This window comes from Ailuropoda melanoleuca, chromosome 8 (assembly GCF_002007445.2).
Source record: "Ailuropoda melanoleuca isolate Jingjing chromosome 8, ASM200744v2, whole genome shotgun sequence".
Taxonomy (NCBI): Eukaryota; Metazoa; Chordata; class Mammalia; order Carnivora; family Ursidae; genus Ailuropoda; species Ailuropoda melanoleuca.
In genome coordinates, this window is record NC_048225.1 from 77,616,474 (window position 1) to 77,636,001 (window position 19,528).

Genomic DNA, 19,528 nt, shown 5'->3' on the forward strand with positions numbered 1-19,528 from the left:
AAACAAACATTTGAGGTTTGTGTCTTTCATCTGAAGCTATTACACCATTAATAGAGATGCCTCAGAAAAGTCAGTGAGCCGGGCGAGCGGTCCTCCATCCCTGAGGGTGCTGGCCTGGGTCCGTGCATCTTATTTCCTTAGAGAATATCTGTTTTTATTATGACCTTAATTATAAATACCTATATATAGGAATAGGATTTTCTCTCACCCCACCCTCTTTTAATCATTGTCACTTAAATGTAAACCACACCTCCCCTCACCCCCCTTTTACTGAACAAATGCACTTTAATTCCTAAGGAGAGTGGCTGTTTCTGGCCCTGAAGCCAGATTACTTCAGGAGGAGAGTTGAGGAGGGAGAACTCCTGCCAGACCCTGTGAAATGAACCAAATTCCTTAATGTCAACACACAAATCCCACCCATTTTTAAGCTGTCCCCAACACCCTGCCAAAGGGAAAACAGAAACAACCAAAATGAAGTTTAAAATGCCTACCCTGATCGTAGAAGTTTCCCTGGGGAAAATACCCAATATTAAGTTATTTTCTCAGCTACCAAACTGTCAGAAACTTCTATGTTGTTCTGTGGGAGGCTGAGATTTCTTTAAGCAAAAAGTCAAGTAAAAACTTAAAGGCTATAAGCTATGATTCTGATTTGTGTCATTTCTAAATATTAGATTTGTTCTCTCCCTTAATTTGACAGGTGTTCTCAGTCTCTCCTCCTGTAGATTCTGTCCTTCCCCTGATGACAAGCCAATAGTACTTGGTGGGGTTGCATGTCTCCTAGAGCCCCAGAAACCCTGTCGTGTCGGGGGCGGGGGGAGGGCAGGAGGGCGGGCGAGACTGGGGTTGGGGGAGGGACATTCAGAAAAAGAGTGAAGATATGGGTTTATATAAACATATTTAAAGCAGTTTAGCAAAAGCTTTCTCGTTGAACAGCTTTAAGAACAATGTGAATGAAATCTTAGCAACTTGGTTAGTAATTTGAAAAGTCTATTAATGTATACTTGAAATTCTGTTTGTATAAAAATACATTTTCCTCTTTATTTTAACACTGTGTAAAAGAACATTATGCATGTGAGTGGTTTGAGAATTAAATTGTTTAATACTCAGATTTGACTATCTGGTTTTTCTGTATATAGAAATTAATTCTTTTACAATTTTTGGTTTTTTTTTTTTTTTTAGTATGATGGGAATACTGACATTTCGGGCTCCCCCTGCCCTTTCGGGATGGTTACCAACCTACCATCTTTCAGGATGCAGCTGTAACGTATTTCCTTCCATCACTTTATTTTCCTTTTAAGATTTTATTTCTTTATTTTAAGAGAGAGAGCATGTGCGCAAGCGAGCGTGGGGATGGGGGAAGCGGAGGGAGAGGGAGAAGTGGACTCTGCCAGGTGCAGAGCCCTACGTGGGCCTCGGGGCTCGATCTCATGACCCTGACCTGAGCCGAAACCAAGAGTTGGAAGCTTACCCGACTGAGCCACCCAGGCTCCCCACTCCTTCACTTTCTTGACCCAGGTGTGCTCACTGGTAGAGAACAACCGATCGAGCACTCGCTTGACCAAATGCCCACTAGCATCTCCATCCATATCTCCGGTCCTTGTCTTCATTTCATGGGGCAAAGTCCATTCGTAATTGGGAGTAGTTGTGTTTATTTTTACTTGTATCACAAAGCAAAATAGGAAGAGGTGCAAAAAATAAAGAACACTTCAGTTATCACAAGGGTTGGCTACTCTGCCCGTGAAGATAATAGTGTTCAGAGCAACTTCCCTTATAAGAACGAGGAAGGGCCTGTTGGCCTTGAAGGTCACCTTGTTGGGGTTCAGCGAACGGCCAGCAATCCCAATGGCAGTACTTGCCGCTGCCTCACTGCCTTCCTCATTGACCTGCAGACCAGACAGGAAACAAAAGCCTGCATTAGCTCCTCTGCAGTTCACTGGACGCGGTAAATACCCACAGACGCAGCAGTTCCTCAAAATGCTATTTGTTTTCCAGGGGAAAGTACACTTGGGTCAGGTTGCGTTCCCACCAGAACCTGACTTTTATGCCTTCTTTCATCCAATGAATATTGATGTAAGCACTTGTGTTCCTCCAAGCCTTGTGCTGGGTGAGAGCAAGGATTCCATTCCGAGAACTCCTGAGCCAGGAACATAGATGTACTCGAGGCGGTCTCGTGTCTGGCTGGCACCGTGGTATGGGGCATTGCAAGAAGGTTATTTTGTACCAGATGCTAAAAGAGATTTTGACTCAAGATCAGAACTCTAGAGCTGAGGTAGTTTCACTCTTGGAGCATCAAGATCCCCGACAGAACTACCCCAAGCAGCCGCTCAGGACGCTGCACCTATGAAAAGACCAGGGTCCTCTGGCTGAATGAGGTATTTTTTGGAGTAATAGTCTGACACAAGTTACACTTGCTGATAAGCAGAATTGCCAGAGAGACACCTTCAGAAAATTTCCCTTGGGGACCCAGAATATCACCAAAACTCTGTCCCTGCTTCTTAATGAAAGCATTTCAGATCCCTGAGCTTTGGGGAGCTGGTTGAAGACAGTTCTCTCCCTGTCACTCTTCTTCCCTGCTTCCTCACCATCCGATGCCCCATCTCCCCATGCTTTTCATGGTCATTCAGGACTGGATTTGTGAGCAGAATGGAGCTTTTGCAAGACAGGATCATCTTATTCAAATCAGATACTGGCTTCTAATGGCTTCCCAGGAGATCTACATCAGTTGGAAACCAGTATATTGGGTTCCCAAGGTTCTCAAGGAAAACAACTTTGATCCAAGAGCTATGGAGAAACCTTGCGCCATTGTTCAATGGGCTAAGAGGGATAAAGTGAATCCAAACCTCTGCTTCTTCCTAACGGTAACTCAAAGACCTCAGGGGTGTCTGAGGTGACTTCTTCTATTTAGGGTCCTTAGAGGAGGATTTTTCAATCATGGTTAAGATACTGAGGACATGGCCTCCCTCGCAGTCTTCCTAAGTGTACTTCCCTTCATAATCCATATGGCATGTGTACTTCCAAAACTATTAATCCAGTACTTTTGTAAAATCCCTAGGTCTGGTCTCAGTACCTTTAAGATACAGCCCTCTGCTCTTGCTGTTGTCCTACAGGTCACTGACATCTGTGGTCCTATAGATTATATCCCCACATTGAGGATTTGGGCACCCAGCTCATAGCCTTTCTGGCCACCCTAACTCCCGCTATCATTTGATGCAGACAAAATATCCTGGTAGGAGACCCAGTCAACACCCTAACCTCCCCTTCCTTTCATCTTGTGAACCCCAATGAGCATTACCCTCACCCTACCTAGTCTCATGGCCATGCCTTGAACTAGCCATCTCTCAGACTTGTTCTACCTTTGAAATGATAATAATGACACTATCCTCTCAGACTATTACTTTTTTTTTTTTTAAGCTATTGCGTTTCCTCACTCTTATGACAATTATTCTGCCTTCCTTCTGTCCTTTGATCCTTCCACTTTCCTCCTAACTACATTTTCTCACTGAGCTTGGACTCTGCCACTATATTTACTAGCACCATGCTCTGAAACTTTTTTCCTTTGACCATAACCTTCTTTCTTTGTGGTTTCCTCAATCCTCAATCCTCAATCCTCAATCCTCTCTGACAGTGGCTATCTCCTTTTCCTCATAGCCCGGTTCCCCCAGAGAACAGTGCTTTCCAAACCTGGTCGTGGATTAAAATCTGAGGAGCTTTGTAAATATGCTGATTCTCAGGCCCCATCCTGGATTCTCGAAGAGTCAAGCTTCCCACTTAACTAGTGCTACTGGTCCACAGTTCAGTATTTGTTTGAGAACCAGAATTTCTACAGGCTTTAATATAGCTATTACTCTAGTAAAAGGTTCCACGGACACCTGAGTTGGGGAAACACTAGGTTAAGCAACATATTTAAGTTTCTATTTTAATTCCAGGGAGTTAACAGTGTTATATTAGGTTCAGGTGTACAATACAGCGATTGAACAATTGCATACATTACCCAGTGCTCCTCACAGCAAAGTGCACTCCGTAATCCCCACCACCTATTTCACCCATCGCCCCCACCCACCTCCCCTCCAGTGGGTTAAACAATATTGAACCGGTTTTTTCACTGTGGAACTTAGACGCCAAAATGCCAGCGTGCATTGTTTATTTCCCAAGAGGAGGATACACATTTATTTCACCACCAAACTGTTTTTGCAGCGTAGAGTTCTGCTTCTTTGGAACACACTTTAGGACCTGATCCACTCTCATCAGCTCCCCTTCTACACCCTCCATTTGCTCTTCACCCATTAAAATCGGGCCTGTGCCCCTACTGTTCTAAATTCCTTAGGGAATGGTAACCTGTGGTCAATTTTCAATCTTGTTACTTTGTTTCCTTAAAACTCCTCCCTGGGTTTCTGTGAGCACCTGCTCTGCTGGTTCTCCTCCTCTGAATTCCTTCTCCGTGGCCTTTGTTGTCTTCTTTTCCTGTGTCACCCTCCCCTAAATGTTTGACCTGCTTCAGGAGAAGTAGCGGGAGGGAGGGTGGAACAATGGGACCATGAGGGCTTCAGGGGAGGGCTCTCTTGCAGAGCCTCGTGGAGGAGGGGGCTACAGATCTGGGGTTTGAGGGACACTGGAAACATGCCTTTTTCCACAGTCGTGTCCTGCTGTTCACGCACCTGCTGTAAGACCATAGACGCAGTGGAGCAAGAACCTGGATCTCCAGGAGCTCAGTTATAAATCACATGAGATTATAAATCACATGAGATATTGATATACTGAAAAATGAAGCGACAGCATAAGAAGAGAGCAAAGAAAGGTGTACCCACCTCAAGAAAGGCCTTATGGAATGCATCTGAGACATAGAGGTCGCTCCGGCCTTCTGCGATTATACCTAGAAGGAAGACCAGAAAAGGTTCTGTGGAATGGGAGAAAGTCGGCTTCGACCCACAGAAAGGAATTCAGTTTGAATTAAGAGGTCCTTTGGGGCTATTTTTGCAAAATAAAAATCCTGAACCCTCACCTAATGATCCTCCCTAAATAAATAATATTAAAAAGAATAAAGTTCTTTAGGCTTTTTCAGCCTGGATCCTATGAATTTAATCTCACACGTCAGCTCTTGGAGGGGGGGCAGGCGACTCTGTTCTTAAAGAAAAACTCCCACTCCACCTAGTAGGAATGTCTTTCTTTTCAGTCTGACAACATTTTCAAGAGAGAAGTCGGTTAGACCTAGTTTAATTTTTTTTCACCTTTATTTTTTTTTTTAAGATTTTATTTATTTATTTGACAGAGATAGAGACAGCCAGCGAGAGAGGGAACACAAGCAGGGGGAGTGGGAGAGGAAGAAGCAGGCTCATAGCAGAGGAGCCTGATGTGGGGCTCGATCCCACAACGCCGGGATCACGCCCTGAGCCGAAGGCAGACGCCTAATCGCTGTGCCACCCAGGCGCCCCAACCTTTATTTATTTAAGTAGTCTCTACACCCGATGTGGGGCTCGAACTCATGACTCCAAGATCAAGAGTCACATGCTCTTCCCCCGAGCCAGCCCGGGGCCCCTGGTTAGACCTCGTTTATAGGCAGCCTATTAATGGTAAATTCAATTTCTTAACGTTGTAAACTTCTCTTGTAAAAAGATATTTTAATGCATATTTTTGAAGGATGGTAGATTGTAGGACCCAAGACCACTATTGCTGAAGTCTCACAGCTATGGAAGGTTGGCCGCATCTGCTGTCCAAGTGACTTTAGGGGAACTCATGAGCCCTTTGGAATATCGGGCTGTTCAACATCAGCGATGCCTATTTTGTGGGACCAAGATGTCCCCAGCTCTGAATCACATCTTTGCTTTGAGTTCTGATGTCTTTTCATGTTCTCTCCCTTGTCCCATCCCACACTTCAGTTACAGTCTCATTCCAGGGCCAGCTGCGCTCCTGGAGATCCAGGCGCCAACTCCCCGGGATACAGAAGAGGAGCCAGACCCCGGGAAGGAAGGGTTAGCAGTAGCGCCCTCGCTCTACTCCTGACCCGTTGCTCTTTTCTCCTCTTTCCCCAATTCTTTCTCCTTTGCTCAGACCACCTGGCGGGGGGGGGGGCAGAGGGAAGAGACACGCCCTTCCGAGGCTCACCTGGGAGCCGGGACTTGTCGGGGTTGAACAGGTCGACGAGGCCCATGTCCTGCAGCTGCTCCTTGACGCTGAAGCTGTCCTCGATGCGGAAGCGCGGCACGTGCACCACCAGCAGCGTCTCCGTCGTGTCATCCAGCCACTCCTGCAGCATCTCCGGGGTGAGCTCCTGCTCCACCTTGGCCAGGCGCTTCTCAGGCTTGGGCAGGATGAGCACCATGGTGATGTCATCGCCCTTGAAGGGCAGCTCGAGCACCTGGGTGCCTTCTGCCACTCGCCGGTAGCGGAACTTGCCCTCCTGGTACATCATGGAGGCCGAACACGACTCCCCGTTGGCCTTGTAGAACAGCTCCTTCCTTGTGTTCTCGGGGCTGAACTTGGACTTCCACAGGCCCTGGGACGAGACAGCAGGGGGGAGAATCACCACGAGGCCTAACCCCTCCGTAGGCGAACACTGACGTGGGAAATAGTCACATGATTTTATCACGCTCACGTGTAGGCAGAACGAGCAGGACAGATCACAGGGCTCTACGTGAACAGGTTTACAATGACTATGGCAGGGTGATGGGATTATGAGTGTTTTTTTCTGTGAACTTTTCTGTATTTCCCAGATTTTCGGCAGTGGCTGTTTATTGGCTTTATAACTAGAAAAATAAAAACTAAAACCGAGAACAACCTACTGGCCTCTTCACAAGCGTCTTTTTGAATTTAAATTGAATTGCCTTTTGCTTTCCGCCTGCCACCCACCTCTTTCTCAAGGGCCCTCCTCCAAAATGCTGGCCTCCGCCCGCAAGAAATAAAGGCCAGACACTGATAATAACCCAGGGGGTTGTTTCGGAGCCCTGCCCGGCAGAGGGTGAATCCTGGCTAACTTCTGCTCACAGACGGAGGGACCCTGGGATACAAGCCATCCCTTCAAAATTTTTTTTCTTTTTTTTTTTATTTTTTAAAGATTTTATTTATTTATTTGACAGAGATAGAGACAGGCAACGAGAGAGGGAACACAAGCAGGGGAAGTGGGAGAGGAAGAAGCAGGCTCCCAGCAGAGTAGCCTGATGTGGGGCTCGATCCCAGAACGCTGGGATCACGCCCTGAGCCGAAAAGGCAGACGCTTAACCACTGTGCCACCCAGGCGCCCCCCTTCAAAATTTCTGAGTTGTAATTACCATTCCTTGTCCTATTCTGGCTGGTTGATTTGGGGACAAGTCATTTAACTCTTTGAGTGGTGGGTCACTTACTCAGGCCCCTCAGGAAGCCTACGAGGGAGGTGTATCATTATTCCCACTTTATACATGCAGCATTTGAGGCATAGAAAGTTCTCCGGGACTCACCTGAGATCACAGAGCAGGAATGGAAAAGGCAGGATTTAAACTAAGTAATCTTTCTGAGAGGCCCAAGTTCTCGTTGGTGATATGAGAATAAAGAGGGCTAATAAACAGCAATGTGTTCTGAAAACTGTAAAGGGCAATACACATTGGGTAACTACAACCTTCTCCACTCTGGGGGAGAGGGAGACCCCAGGAGCCAGAGTGGTTGGCACAGCGGTGACTGGCTGAACTCCTGGGCTCTGTGCAGGAGTAAGGGGTAAAGAGCACGACCCAGGATGGACAAATGTGCCCCAGTTCCCCCCATCTTAAACCTTGGCCCTCCTGAGTATCAATGGTCTGTTTATTCCCAGTACCCTCCCCCTCATTCTCCTTCCTACATGTCTTAAGTTGAAACAGCCTTTAGAACTCTCAACTCTGAGAAAGACAAAGCCATCCGCACAAATTATAGGAACTCTGCAAAATTTGGAGTCAGCCTGGCACCTGGAGGTTCAGAAGCTTCAGGCAAGGGGAACTTTGAGTCACTGTTGAAGCTGCTTCAGATGATGGAGAAAATCTCATCACCGAGGACTGTCAACGGAGTCTGTCTTGCTGTTCCAGATTTCAAAACAGAGTAAACTGGATAGCAAAAATTGTCACACATGTATGAGAGTTCATCCCAGACCATACTTTGCAGCTGTGCATGCTAAGTTTGTGAGTGTGTACGCTCTTCCTTGGGCCCAGAGACATGACCAGGCCCTCCTGGACTTCAGGCCAGCAGCCATGGCCCTAGACGTGGTCCTAGATTCTCAGTAAACTTGTATTTCTGCCCAGGCCATGCATGGACCGTTTCGCAGAGAGGACCTATCTAATGCCTAATGGTGTGAAAGCAGGTGAGGTGAAGGACAAGAGGAAGTCCTCTGGGCGATTTTGAATACCTTGAAGTAAATGGTGTTGACCAGCACCAGGACCGTGAGCGGGTTGATGGCATCCTGGGGCACGACATCAGTGATACGCCCTTCGGTCTTATTGGATACCCATTTGTTGATGATCATTCTGGACTGCTCTGCATTTTCCTGAGGAGAATAGGAAACAAATCTACCCACCTGTGCTTTCAGTGAGCTTCTCCACTTCCCCACGCAGCATTTCATTTTATTCACCAGCCCCTTGCCCTCTCCCACCATTTCCCACTCTAACCCAGACTGGGGAGAACTTACATAGCTAGTATAATGCCATGAATCTTCCAGATGGTTAGTGAATTAGTAGTTAGATTAATAAATTAGATGTTAGTAAAATTAACAGAAGAGAGAGAAATAAAGAGAAACAGAAATAAAGGAACAGAAAAGAAGAAAACAGTCTGGGAAAAAGAAAACAAAATGTTATTTTTCCGGACATGTCCAGAAGCTAGTGAGTTATGCAGGGGTGAGGGGCACGAAGGATGCCCATGTGGTCCAAAAAAAAAAGAGGGAGAGAGAAATGCTGATTGAATAAAGCCAACAGACTTCTTTGTTGCAAGGCTTCATCAGAAAACTTCATAGGCTTGGGTGCCTCACGAATCTCCAAGAGGAGAACACGGCATGCACCATACACCAGTTTTATTTGACCACGATAACTTTTAAAAATTAAATAAGGTGTCTTGTAGGACTGGCATCTCCAGAGTTTTTCGGTCTTGGTGAATAACAAGAAGAATTTCTTTATACAACTTTCTCAGAACAGTGGCTACAATCTAAGCCATAGATACCACTGATGTCTCGGATTTCAAGCAAGCAGATTTATTCCAGGGGTTCTGACTTCCAGTCCCTCCCCACCCCCAACCTGCCTTCAACCAGCAGAGCCGCGTTCGTTTGGATCCTGGATCCTGCTTCTCTACCTTCTCAGCCTCTGAGGGAAGACGAAGAACTCTGAGCCCTAGGACGACATCTGCGACTCACCTTGAAGTCCAGGGGCTGAAGCTTGGCTCCGTACACCGCCTCGCTGATGTCCTGGTATGTCTCATTGAAGGTAAGGGATTTGTCTCCAAAAAGGCGGTTGGCCGATATTAACTCCGAGGATTTGTTGACTTTTCGATAGAGTCGGCAGTTCAGTTTGGCAAAGAAAAAGTGCACCTGGTCAGATGTCTTCTCGGAGATGGTATCGAATTTAAAAACCTGTGGAAGCCAAAGACAATGGTGGAGAAGCCTGGCTAACGTGGTGGGGAGCACAGTGCTGGTCAGTCTCTGACCAACAGCCACCCCGTCGAGGGGCTCCTCCAAGAGCAGGCCCCGACACAGCACGAGTGCTCCGCTCACGTCTGGTACATGGACACACGGATGCAAGGAGAGGAAAGGGTAAGCAGGAGACGGGCGGAAAGCACAAAGAGCTGGGGGACCGCCTAACGTCTCTCCTGGGCTCTAGCCCAACGCACAGGTGGTTTTGCTGGTGTCCAGGAACGAGGCTAGGTGGAAGGGCTTCAGACTCTACCTCCATCAGCTGCTTGAGGGTGTTGTCGCAGGCACCCAGCTTGGTCATCGCGAAAGCTGTGGAGATACTCAGGGGCGAGAGGAAAATGTTGTCGTTGTCATTCTTGGAGTCCGCCAGGTGCTGGTAGAAGGCGGTGGCAAAACGGGAATTGGCTCTGGACAGTTCCCAGACTCGCCGGTTGGTGGCCTCGGGGACCTTCTGCTCTGCGCCCTCCTCCTCGACGGCCTTCTTCTCTGCGGACCGGTAGATGCACATGGGATTCACGGGAATGTCCCGGGGCTTGGCCGTGCAGATGTCCTCCACGGGGCTCCAGTGACAGGTCACACAGCCCCAGAGGCCAATGAGCAGCAAGGACAGAAGATATACCCTCCTAGAGCGGGGCAGAAAGCTGCGTTAAGCTTGCTGGGACAGCCCGTCCCAGACCTGCCCCAGTCAAGCACAGGCTTCCAGCCCAGCCGGCGTGGCCGGGAGGCGGGCCCCAAGCCTCGCGGAGTGGAAGGGCCCAGGGCAGGTCCAGTCGTGGACTCCTGGCACCTGGATAGTTCCACTGGCCTGGACATAGGTTGAAATTAAAATCGACTGTCGAAGCCACTGATGGTTATAAAGCATCGCGGGCCCAAGGCTGGAAGACATAAAGCATGCGCAGCTTCCGGAGGGCGAGCTGGACACGCGCACAGGAAAAACAGGCGGGGGCTGGAGCGCCGGCGCCGACGCAGGGCAGTAGGAGGCGCCGTTTACAGAAGCTGCTGAGGAAAGGCCTGCTGGATGTGAGAGGGCTGCAGACTGGATTGATGCCGCAGACATTTCAGACCCCGGGGGGTAAGAAGGGCTGAACAGGGCGAAGCCTCACCTAAGTGCCACAGCCTCCCCGGGCCTCTCCGACTCCAGCCCTACCCTCCCGCGGAGCTCCACACGGACTGCGTGCGGGACAAGTCCACCCGGACGGCTGAAGATTCCTTAGTGACCGCATTGTCCTTGTAAGTCTCCCCACCCGCCTGCTTCTCCCCCTCCATCCTCCCGCTCAGCAAATGGGAGCCTCCCGCCGGCGGACATCCAAGCCAGGACCCGGGGAGTCGCCCTGGATCCCTCCCGTTGTCCCTCATTAGTCAGAGCCTGGATTCAGAGAACTGTGTGTGCTGCTCCCTCGCGGCCTCAGTGCAGGCCTTCATCATTTCTGTGCCCGGGAATTTGAATGCTTCCAACACGGGTTCACCAAAAACAAATGAAATTAATCTCACTTTTTAAAAAAACGAGATCATGCTACTGGCAAATGAGGAGAATGGCAACACAAAGGCCCACCGAGAGAAAAACTCTTGTAGTATTTTTGTACAACGACAGGGTGGGCCGGGAGCGTGCTCTGGCTGGCTCGGGAGTCCGTGTGGATACTGAGGCTTCTCAGTTGCCCCCTGGCAGAAAAAGACATGCACACAGTGCGGAATGGACTCGCTGAGGTGGTCTGCGGGCTAGTGTCGGGCTGGCCGGAAGCTGGGGGCAGCTGAGGGGTACTCGGCTCCTTGTGTGAAGTGAGGCCAGTTCTGCAGCCCTTTAAGAACAGAGGCACAGGGTGGGAGAGAAGGAAAGACACTCAGGGAGATATAGAAGGCGCAGTGAAGAAGCAGAGAGAGAGAGAACCTTCCTTGCCATTCGTCTCCCCATCTTACTTGCCTTTAGTTTCCCTTTCTGTCCCTCAGCTACATTTGGAAATCCAAGTGGAGGCTGAGGGGAATCTGGGAGTGTTGTTCATGGGGGGAAGAAAAACCAAGATGGTGGTACACGGCCTCACTGTAGCCTCCCAAAACAACCCTTGTCAAGAAGGGAATATGTGTGGTGTCGAGGGAGGAGGGGACCTCACTGTGAGGCAAGGGAACAGGGCTGCTGTCCTTTAGTCAAAGGTCACTGAGATCTTGGAGCAGGGGCAATTGAGTGGAAGGAGAAGCAAAAAGGGAGTTAGGAGAGCCTCACAGGTTGAATTTTCCCTCTTTTCAGCTGTATGGAAGGCCTGGGAATTTGCGTTGGAGTGTCTCTTGGGCTGCTGTGGGGGCTGGTGCTGGCACAGCACCTCTACTCGGGGAAGACATCCCCTTTGTTTCTTGGGCTAAGAACCCAAGGTGTGGCTTACCCCAAGAGAGGGTGGGAGGGAGGGCGCTTGGAATGATGTCCTCCAAACACATCTTTTATTGTAACTACCAGGGAGAGGGCCTGGTTTTCTCTAAGTTGTCGAGGCCATCCTCAGGAGAACTTCGAAGGTCAAAAAACCCAATGAGGGCATGCAAAAGAGAAAACTTGCCTCTCTTACCTTTTTCCAGCAGCTACAGTTCCTATCCCATTGGAAAACATGGTTGCTAATCTTCCACAGGGCCAGCCGGGTGGAGATAGTGTGTTCTGAGGCAATCGCTCTGAAAACTGGTTCTTTCCTCTAAATCTGACTGAGGTTCCAGAAGCTAAGGTGGGGGAGGGAGCTGGTGACGAGGGGAAAACTGAGGTCAAAGGCTGATGACCAGCTTCCAGGGTTAAGCAAAGCGTAGAGCCCAGTGTTGTTTAATTAGTAGAGAAGTTTTAAAGTTCAGTCAGGTCGAGGGAAGGCAAGGCCCACCTCTCTCAGCCATATTCCCTAACTCTCTTCTTTATAGAAGAGGAAAAGGAGGACCTGTTCTCAAATTCAAACTTGGTCAGAAAATGCCTGACTGAGAACTTTCTCTTCAAGATTCTTTTTTCTTGGTTAACCAAACAAGGAGGTAGAAAATAGGTGAATGTAACTAGCCAGGTTGAATGTCCAGAAATTTCTAGCTTTCTCTCTGCTCAGCTCAATATGCTCTCTTTCACAGCTCTCTTTTGGGGGAGAGAGAGAGAGTCCTTAATATCTAGTCAGAGGAGAGTATTCTGAAACAAGGTACTACCTTCATTAAGGCTTCTAAGGCCCAACGTGTCCACGACCCATACCAGGACACACAGGGGAGGAACTGATCCCACTAGGGGATCAGGAGACAAATATGGGGCAAGTAAAAAAATACGTGCTACTTCTGAAATATTTTTTATTTTTTTATTATTTATTTATTATTATTTTTAAAGATTTTATTTATTCGACAGAGAGAGACAGAGCGAGAGGGAACACAAGCAGGGTAAGTGGGAGAGGAAGAAGCAGGCTTCCCAATGCGGGGCTCGATCCTGGGACCCTGGGATCATGACCTGAGCCAAAGGCAGATGCTTAACGGCTGAACCACCCAGGCGCCTCAAATATATTTTTTTTAAGACTTTCTACATCCAACTCGACTCACAATCCTGAGATCAAGACTCACGTTCTACTGACTGAGCCAGCCAGGCGCCCTTGAGATACTTCTTTAAAAGCAAAGAAACCAAATCCTGTTTCTTTGTGTATATTGTTTTTACTTTTAGTTATTGGGGAGATTAAAAGAATTCAAACTAATGGAGATAAAGGGTAGGTTTATTTATATTTTCCTCTTCCTAAATAGCCAAAAACAATATCATAAGGATTGCTGCAACAGCACTCACAGGAAAAAGTATGCCTCCTTCCATGTGATTGAAGATTCTTTTTTTTTTTTTAAAGATTTTATTTATTTATTTGACAGAGAGAGAGACAGCCAGCGAGAGAGGGAACACAAGCAGAGGGAGTGGGAGAGGAAGAAGCAGGCTCATAGCAGAGGAGCCTGATGTGGGGCTCGATCCCATAACGCCGGGATCACGCCCTGAGCCGAAGGCAGACGCTTAACCGCTGTGCCACCCAGGCGCCCCTGAAGATTCTTTGAAAGTGGTACACTCATGGGTATAATTCATAAGTATATTTATGTAATCCATATTATTTTCTGTACTATTTGGGAGTAAGTTGCAGATATAGTGTCCGTTTATCCCTAAATAGTGTGAAGTTCCTAAAAACAAGCACATGACCTTACGTGACCATGGGGTACAATGATCAAAGTCAGAAAAACTGACCATGATATACGACTATATTCAAAATCTATAAACTGTTTGCCAATTGTCCCACCAAAGTTCTTTACATCAGTGTTTCTCAAACTTTTTGTCCTCAGGATCCCTTTGTAATCTTGTTAAATAACATCTAAGTATTATTAAAAACTGTACATTAAAAGTTTAACCTCATGCATCCATGCAGGAGTTCCCGGGGACTTCCTGGCGCTCCTGGACCACACTTTGGGAAACGTTGATTTAGTGCCCCCTCCTGCATTTTTTCCTTTTCTAGGATCACACGTTGCATTTAGTTGTCATGTCTCTCTCTCTCTCTCTCTTTTTTTTGGTTTACAGTCCAGAGGTCTTTTGTATTTTCTACACCTGTCATGCCATGAGTTCATAGGGAATGGGTTCCATCAGCTCAGGCTCCTTTCAGCTGGTCCCCACGTGAGCTCCTCTGGCACTTCAGTTGAACCAAAGTCTCTTTCTCTCCGGCTTCTTTTTCTGATGATTTTCCTTCACATGCTTCACGAAGCTATCTCAGCTCTTAGAATGCTTAATATGCTCAACATGCCCATTCATTCTCTTGGCAACAATCTTGCCCTTAACTTGTCTACAATAATGCCAACAGCATCCTGGGTAATGTTGCTGACTTTTCCAGTTTTACCATGTTTTAATATTCATGGGGCATTCTTTCTAGCACAGTGCCCATCCCCTTGATGTCTACAATTTCGTCTTTCTTGTGCATTTGCGTGTATGTGGCCAAAGAAACAACCCCACGTTTCCTGAAAGGCCTACAGAACTGACTCTCCTCTTTCCCTTTGGGTTGGTCCTTTTACAACCCTTCTGGCCGAAAGGGTGTCATGTCTCTAGTGTCTCCTGGTTTGAAAAAGTTGCTCTCTTTTGTCATTTTTTAAGAGTATAAGGCAGCTATTTATTTATTTTTTTTTTTACTTTTTTTTTTTTCCAGGTAGGCTCCATGCCCAGTGTGGGTCTTGAACTCTAGACCCTGACTGAGATCAAGAGTCGCATGCTCCGTTGACTAAGCCAGCCAGGCATCCCCAAGCCAGTTATTTTTGAAGAATGTGTCTTAATTTGAGTATGTCTGAGGTTTCCTCACAATTAGACTGAATTTATACTTTTTTGGGGGGCAGACATATTACAGAAGTAATATTGTGTCCTTCTCAGTGCATCATATCAGGAGACACGTGATGTCAATTTGTTCCATTACTGGTGTGATGTTAATAACTTTGATCACTTGGTTAGGATGGTGTCTGCCAAGTTTTGTTCTCTGCTGTAAAATGTGCAATTTTGTCTTTTTTATTAAATAAGTATCTTGTGGGCAGATACCTTGAGAGTATATAAATACATTGTTTTTCATCAAACTTTCACCTGCTAATTTTACCATCCCTCAATGATTCCTTTGCAAGACTTTTTAAGCACTGTACTTTCCCAGTTTTTTTTTCTTTTTTTTTTTTTTTAAGATTTTTATTTATTCGACAGAGATAGAGACAGCCAGCGAGAGAGGGAACACAAGCAGGGGGAGTGGGAGAGGAAGAAGCAGGCTCATAGCGGAGGAGCCTGATGTGGGGCTCGATCCCATAACGCTGGGATCTTGCCCTGAGCCGAAGGCAGACGCTTAACCGCTGTGCCACCCAGGCGCCCCTCCCAGTTATTTCTCATCTGAGTCCCTCAAAAGGATTATCACTAAATATTATTGGAAGTAAAAGAGATTAAGCTAGCACACTGTCTTGAGGGAATGTGGGGAAATAGGCCCTTTTACCCATCGCTTGGGAAGGCAGAATGCTGTGACCGTTTGAAAGGAAATTTGACAATACCAAAAATTACAAATGAATTTAGCCTTTGAGCTGGAAATCCCACTTTAAGAACTGTATCCTACAGATATATCTGCATGGGTGTCGATGAGATTACTAATTGTAACTTGATTTGTAGTAATAGAAGATTACAAACAACTTCCATCTATAAGGGACTAGTTAAATAAATAAACCAAAGTATATTCCCACCGGAAGACTGTGCCACTGTCAAAAAGAATGAGGATACTTTCTCTGGACTGGTACGGAAAATTTCCAGGATAACTAAGTAGGGAAAAAAGTAAGCTGCAGATCAGTGTTCGGTATGCTACCTTTCGTATCACAAAGTGGAGATGATGGGGTGAGGCGTGGACGGACAGGGGAGGATGCAAGGCTTGTGACTATGTACCTTCTTATTTAGTGTTCTACTTTTTTTTGGAGAGAGAGAGAGAGAGCATGCACACAAGCAGGGGGTGGGGGTGGGGAGGAGCACAGGGAGAGGAGAGAATCTTCATCAGGCTCCACACCCAGCACGGAGCCCACATGGGGCTCCATCTCATGACCTTGAGATCATGACCTGAGCTGAAATCAAGGGTCAGACGCTTAACTGCTTGAGCCATCCAGGCCCCCCTAGTGTTCTACTTTTTAACATGCCCAAGTATCACTTATTCACACAGGTCTTGACTCTGTGAGCAATAAGGGTGTCAGTGTTGCGTTCCACCGAGGCTTGGGGAGAGAGAAGTACCAGGGCGTGATGAAGGCGGCACCAAAGAGGGTCTGAAGCAGGCTGAGCCCCTGGCTGGTAACAAAGGAGAAAAGGAGAGGGAGACAAGCCCAGTTCCATGTCTGCAGGTGGAACAGAGGTGTTCAGGTGTCCCTGCTTGGCCAGATAATTTCTAATGGCTGTAGAATATTCCATGGTCTATAATTTAACCATGACTTCACCTTAGCTTAGATCAAATTCTTTACATCTTTGAATACAATCAATATAATAGGTGTCACTTTAGAACACTTAGTATATACCAGGATCTGTGCTGACGGCTTCACAGGCATTAACTTCTACAATTCTGTCAGCTGTTATCAGTTAGATATTATTATGCCCAGTTTACAGATGAGAAAACTGCTATTCACAAGGCTTAAGAACATGCCCCAATTACAAAGCTAGTGAAGCTGAGATTCAGACCCTTTGTGCCTGTCTCACGGGTTCTGTGCTCCTATAAGACAGCTGTGAAGAAAATGTCTCCCCGAATTAAAACTCACAGGGTCCCATTTTTTTTCTTGGGTTAGGGTTTATACGTCATCATGTGGTTCTCCTCCTCTGTGTATTCTCTACCAAGTTTGTCCACGACTCCCTCCAGATCCAGGGCCCCAGGCCCAGAAAGGACCCAAGGACTGCCACCTTCTTTGGTCACATATATTTTATTAGAGAGCTGTTGTCTCCGATGCACATTCCAAACGAGATTTTCAGTGGGTCTTTGGGAGTCTTTAACACCAGCCTAGTCTCTGGGTCTTATACGGCCCCCCCTTGCCTTTGCGCTGCCTAGATTTTCACAACCCCAAATCCCTTTCCTCAGCCTGGTTTGATGAGGAAAGGGAAAAAGAGCTTATATGCTGGGCAAGCTAATCTGGGTCTTCCCCCGCCCCCAACCTCAATGTTCTGTAGTGCTTTAACAATGGTCTATTTTGAAATACATAAAAGTATATTTAAATGGAATTTTTCATCTTCTAACCATTTCTGGCATTGGGGGCAGACTCTGTTTTTCTCTGAGGGGAGATAAGGTTGGAAGGAGCCAGAGGCTCTCTGTGCTCTGCTATGTTAGGAGCAGGTTTGAGGAGACACAGTATATAGCATTCAGTCACCCACTCTTTATTTATTTATTAGTTATGTATTGGGTTAAAGATTTATTTGAGAGAGAGGGAGAACGCACGCACGCGAGTGGGGGGAGGGGCAGTGGGAGAGGGAGAGCAGCAGACTCCCCGAGGGCGTGCAGTCGGATGTGGGGCTCCATCGAACTCGACATCATGAGCTGAGCTGAAACCAAGTCAGACACCTAACCGACTGAGTCACCTGGCGCCCCACGCTCTCTTTTTAAAAAATACTACTTTGAAGTTGAGTAATAAAGTTTAAAAACACCTCTTCCCCTGTCTGCCTCTCGTCTCAGTAGCAGCTCTTGAGCAGGTAATTCGGCTGATCCTTGCTGTTCGTTCCCTTATGTCCTGGGCTGTTCTATTCTTTGGCACCAAGACTATGACCTTGGCGAGTACAAACAGTAGAGCTGAGCTCCAGCTGCTGGTTACTGAGTAACTCAAAGCTTACCTCTTTGTGGAAATCTGGCGAAATACCTAGCACAAAAACCAGAGCCATCTCCAGCTCTCCTGGGCTTCCAGTGGATGAGGTGGTTATGCTATTTTAATTAAGGTGAAATAAAGTTTATCAAAATAACCCTGCATTATTATTGGGCAGCTTTTAGGTACACGTCTCAAAGCCTCTCACTGGAATTCGTTCAAATTCTCACACAGGTTAGAAAGTCCAGCTTTCGTTTCAGGGACACCAAACCAAAGCCACAAATATTTATTGAACATGCCCAGTGCACATGCCACTGGGTCTTCCACGTACCAGGTACTCAATAAATATTTGTGTTTGAAGAAACCCAGCTTCAGAGTAGTTTTGCTAACTTACTAACAGAAAAATACTTTAAATTTCTCTTAAATGGCAAGTTGAGATTATTAAAAAAGCTCTCTTATCCAGAGGAACTGACACCTTGCATGAACCAAAGTCCGGGGCGAGGGTATTCTCAGGAGGCTGAGCAGGACAGTGTTGCATGGAGTCAAAGCTTACTATCCTACTTTAGTCCGGGAAGCTGTAGGTGGTGAAAGGGAAAGGAGAAGACAGAGGGCAGAGGGAGGCATGGGGGAAAGTCAGCCGGAGAGAGGGGTTGGCTTGGACAGACCCAGAAGCAACAGGAAACAGCTAGTGAAGCCAAGGCCGAGGGGGTGTGTTTGGTGAGTATGGGTCAATCATGTGACTGGGGTCTCTCACCCACCACTGCTGAGGGGGGGCTGCTGTAGCAAATCGGCCCAAATCCATTTGAGGGTGGAGGTGGAAATGAGCATCTAGGAATGAATGTGGCTTCGTAGCTTTTATCCCTTCAGGACATATGGTTGGTGTTGGGCCCTTTCCAGGTGGCCAGTGCTGAAAACCAACAGATGTTGCTGCGGAATAGGTTGTTCCAACTTTGAACAGAGACGAGCTTCAGGAATCCCACCGTGTGTGCTTACCGAAGTTCAGCTCAGCAGGGAACAGTGCTGAAGGCAAAACCCTCAAGCTGCTCAGTGGGAGAAATGGGCCGGCCCACTCTGGAAAGGCAGCCCGTCATGCCCGTCATGCCCGTCACGCCCGCGGTCCAGGATTCCTAGGTCAGGTCAGCTCCCCGAGCTTGTCAGGATAACAAAAGGCCGAATTAGTTAGACGAGGAGGAGGACAAGCTTAGGGACTGAGGAAAATCAGAGGGCCCTGTAATTTAGATCATAATAGCATGAACTCTTTAGACTTGAGAGGATAAGACAATGATAAGCTGAGGTGACAGTAAGTTTTCCTTGAAACTGAGTATTTTCAAGAGGTAATTTTTCCCTTTAACCTGATGATGTAGGAATAGACCTAGTGTTTGGTGAAGGGAACCATGGGGAGCAGCTGACTTTGGTGGCACCTGCTTGGGTGTTTAGTAATGCCAATCATGCTTGTGCCATTTGTTGTCAAGCTGTGGCTCCATTACACACAATCTTGGACGTTCTTCCCTCCTCTTCATTCGCACTATCCTGGTGCTGGCCAGCCTTCATTACTTCTCGGAAGTCTACTGCAACAGATTCATAACTGGGTTTTCCACCTCAGGCCCAATTCCACTTCCAGTCACGATAACCACATCTTGCTCTGGCTTA

At 47.2% G+C, this 19,528-nt stretch overlaps 1 protein-coding gene across 1 annotated transcript; it reads right to left on the reverse strand.

Moving 5' to 3' along the window:
* Positions 1-1,629: 1,629 nt before the first annotated feature.
* Positions 1,630-12,310, reverse strand: SERPINC1 (serpin family C member 1). Its single transcript, XM_011221966.3, has 7 exons — positions 12,157-12,310; positions 9,861-10,230; positions 9,332-9,547; positions 8,339-8,476; positions 6,100-6,490; positions 4,806-4,870; positions 1,630-1,883 (listed from the first exon to the last, which is right to left on the reverse strand). Exons 1-7 carry the CDS (start codon positions 12,195-12,197, stop codon positions 1,707-1,709), a joined length of 1,398 nt encoding a protein of 465 aa, XP_011220268.2. The 5' UTR covers positions 12,198-12,310; the 3' UTR covers positions 1,630-1,706.
* Positions 12,311-19,528: the final 7,218 nt, after the last annotated feature.

What these genes read in the sequence shown, in the direction of transcription:
- SERPINC1 (XM_011221966.3), bottom strand. Translation starts at nt 12,197, where the DNA reads ATGTTTTCCAATGGGATAGGAACTGTAGCTGCTGGAAAAAG. An exon ending in TTCAGCCCCTGGACTTCAAG is followed by an intron (nt 8,477 to 9,331) that starts GTGAGTCGCAGA and finishes TATTCTCCTCAG; the next exon opens with GAAAATGCAGAGCAGTCCAG. An exon ending in TCCATAAGGCCTTTCTTGAG is followed by an intron (nt 1,884 to 4,805) that starts GTGGGTACACCT and finishes TCTGGTCTGCAG; the next exon opens with GTCAATGAGGAAGGCAGTGA.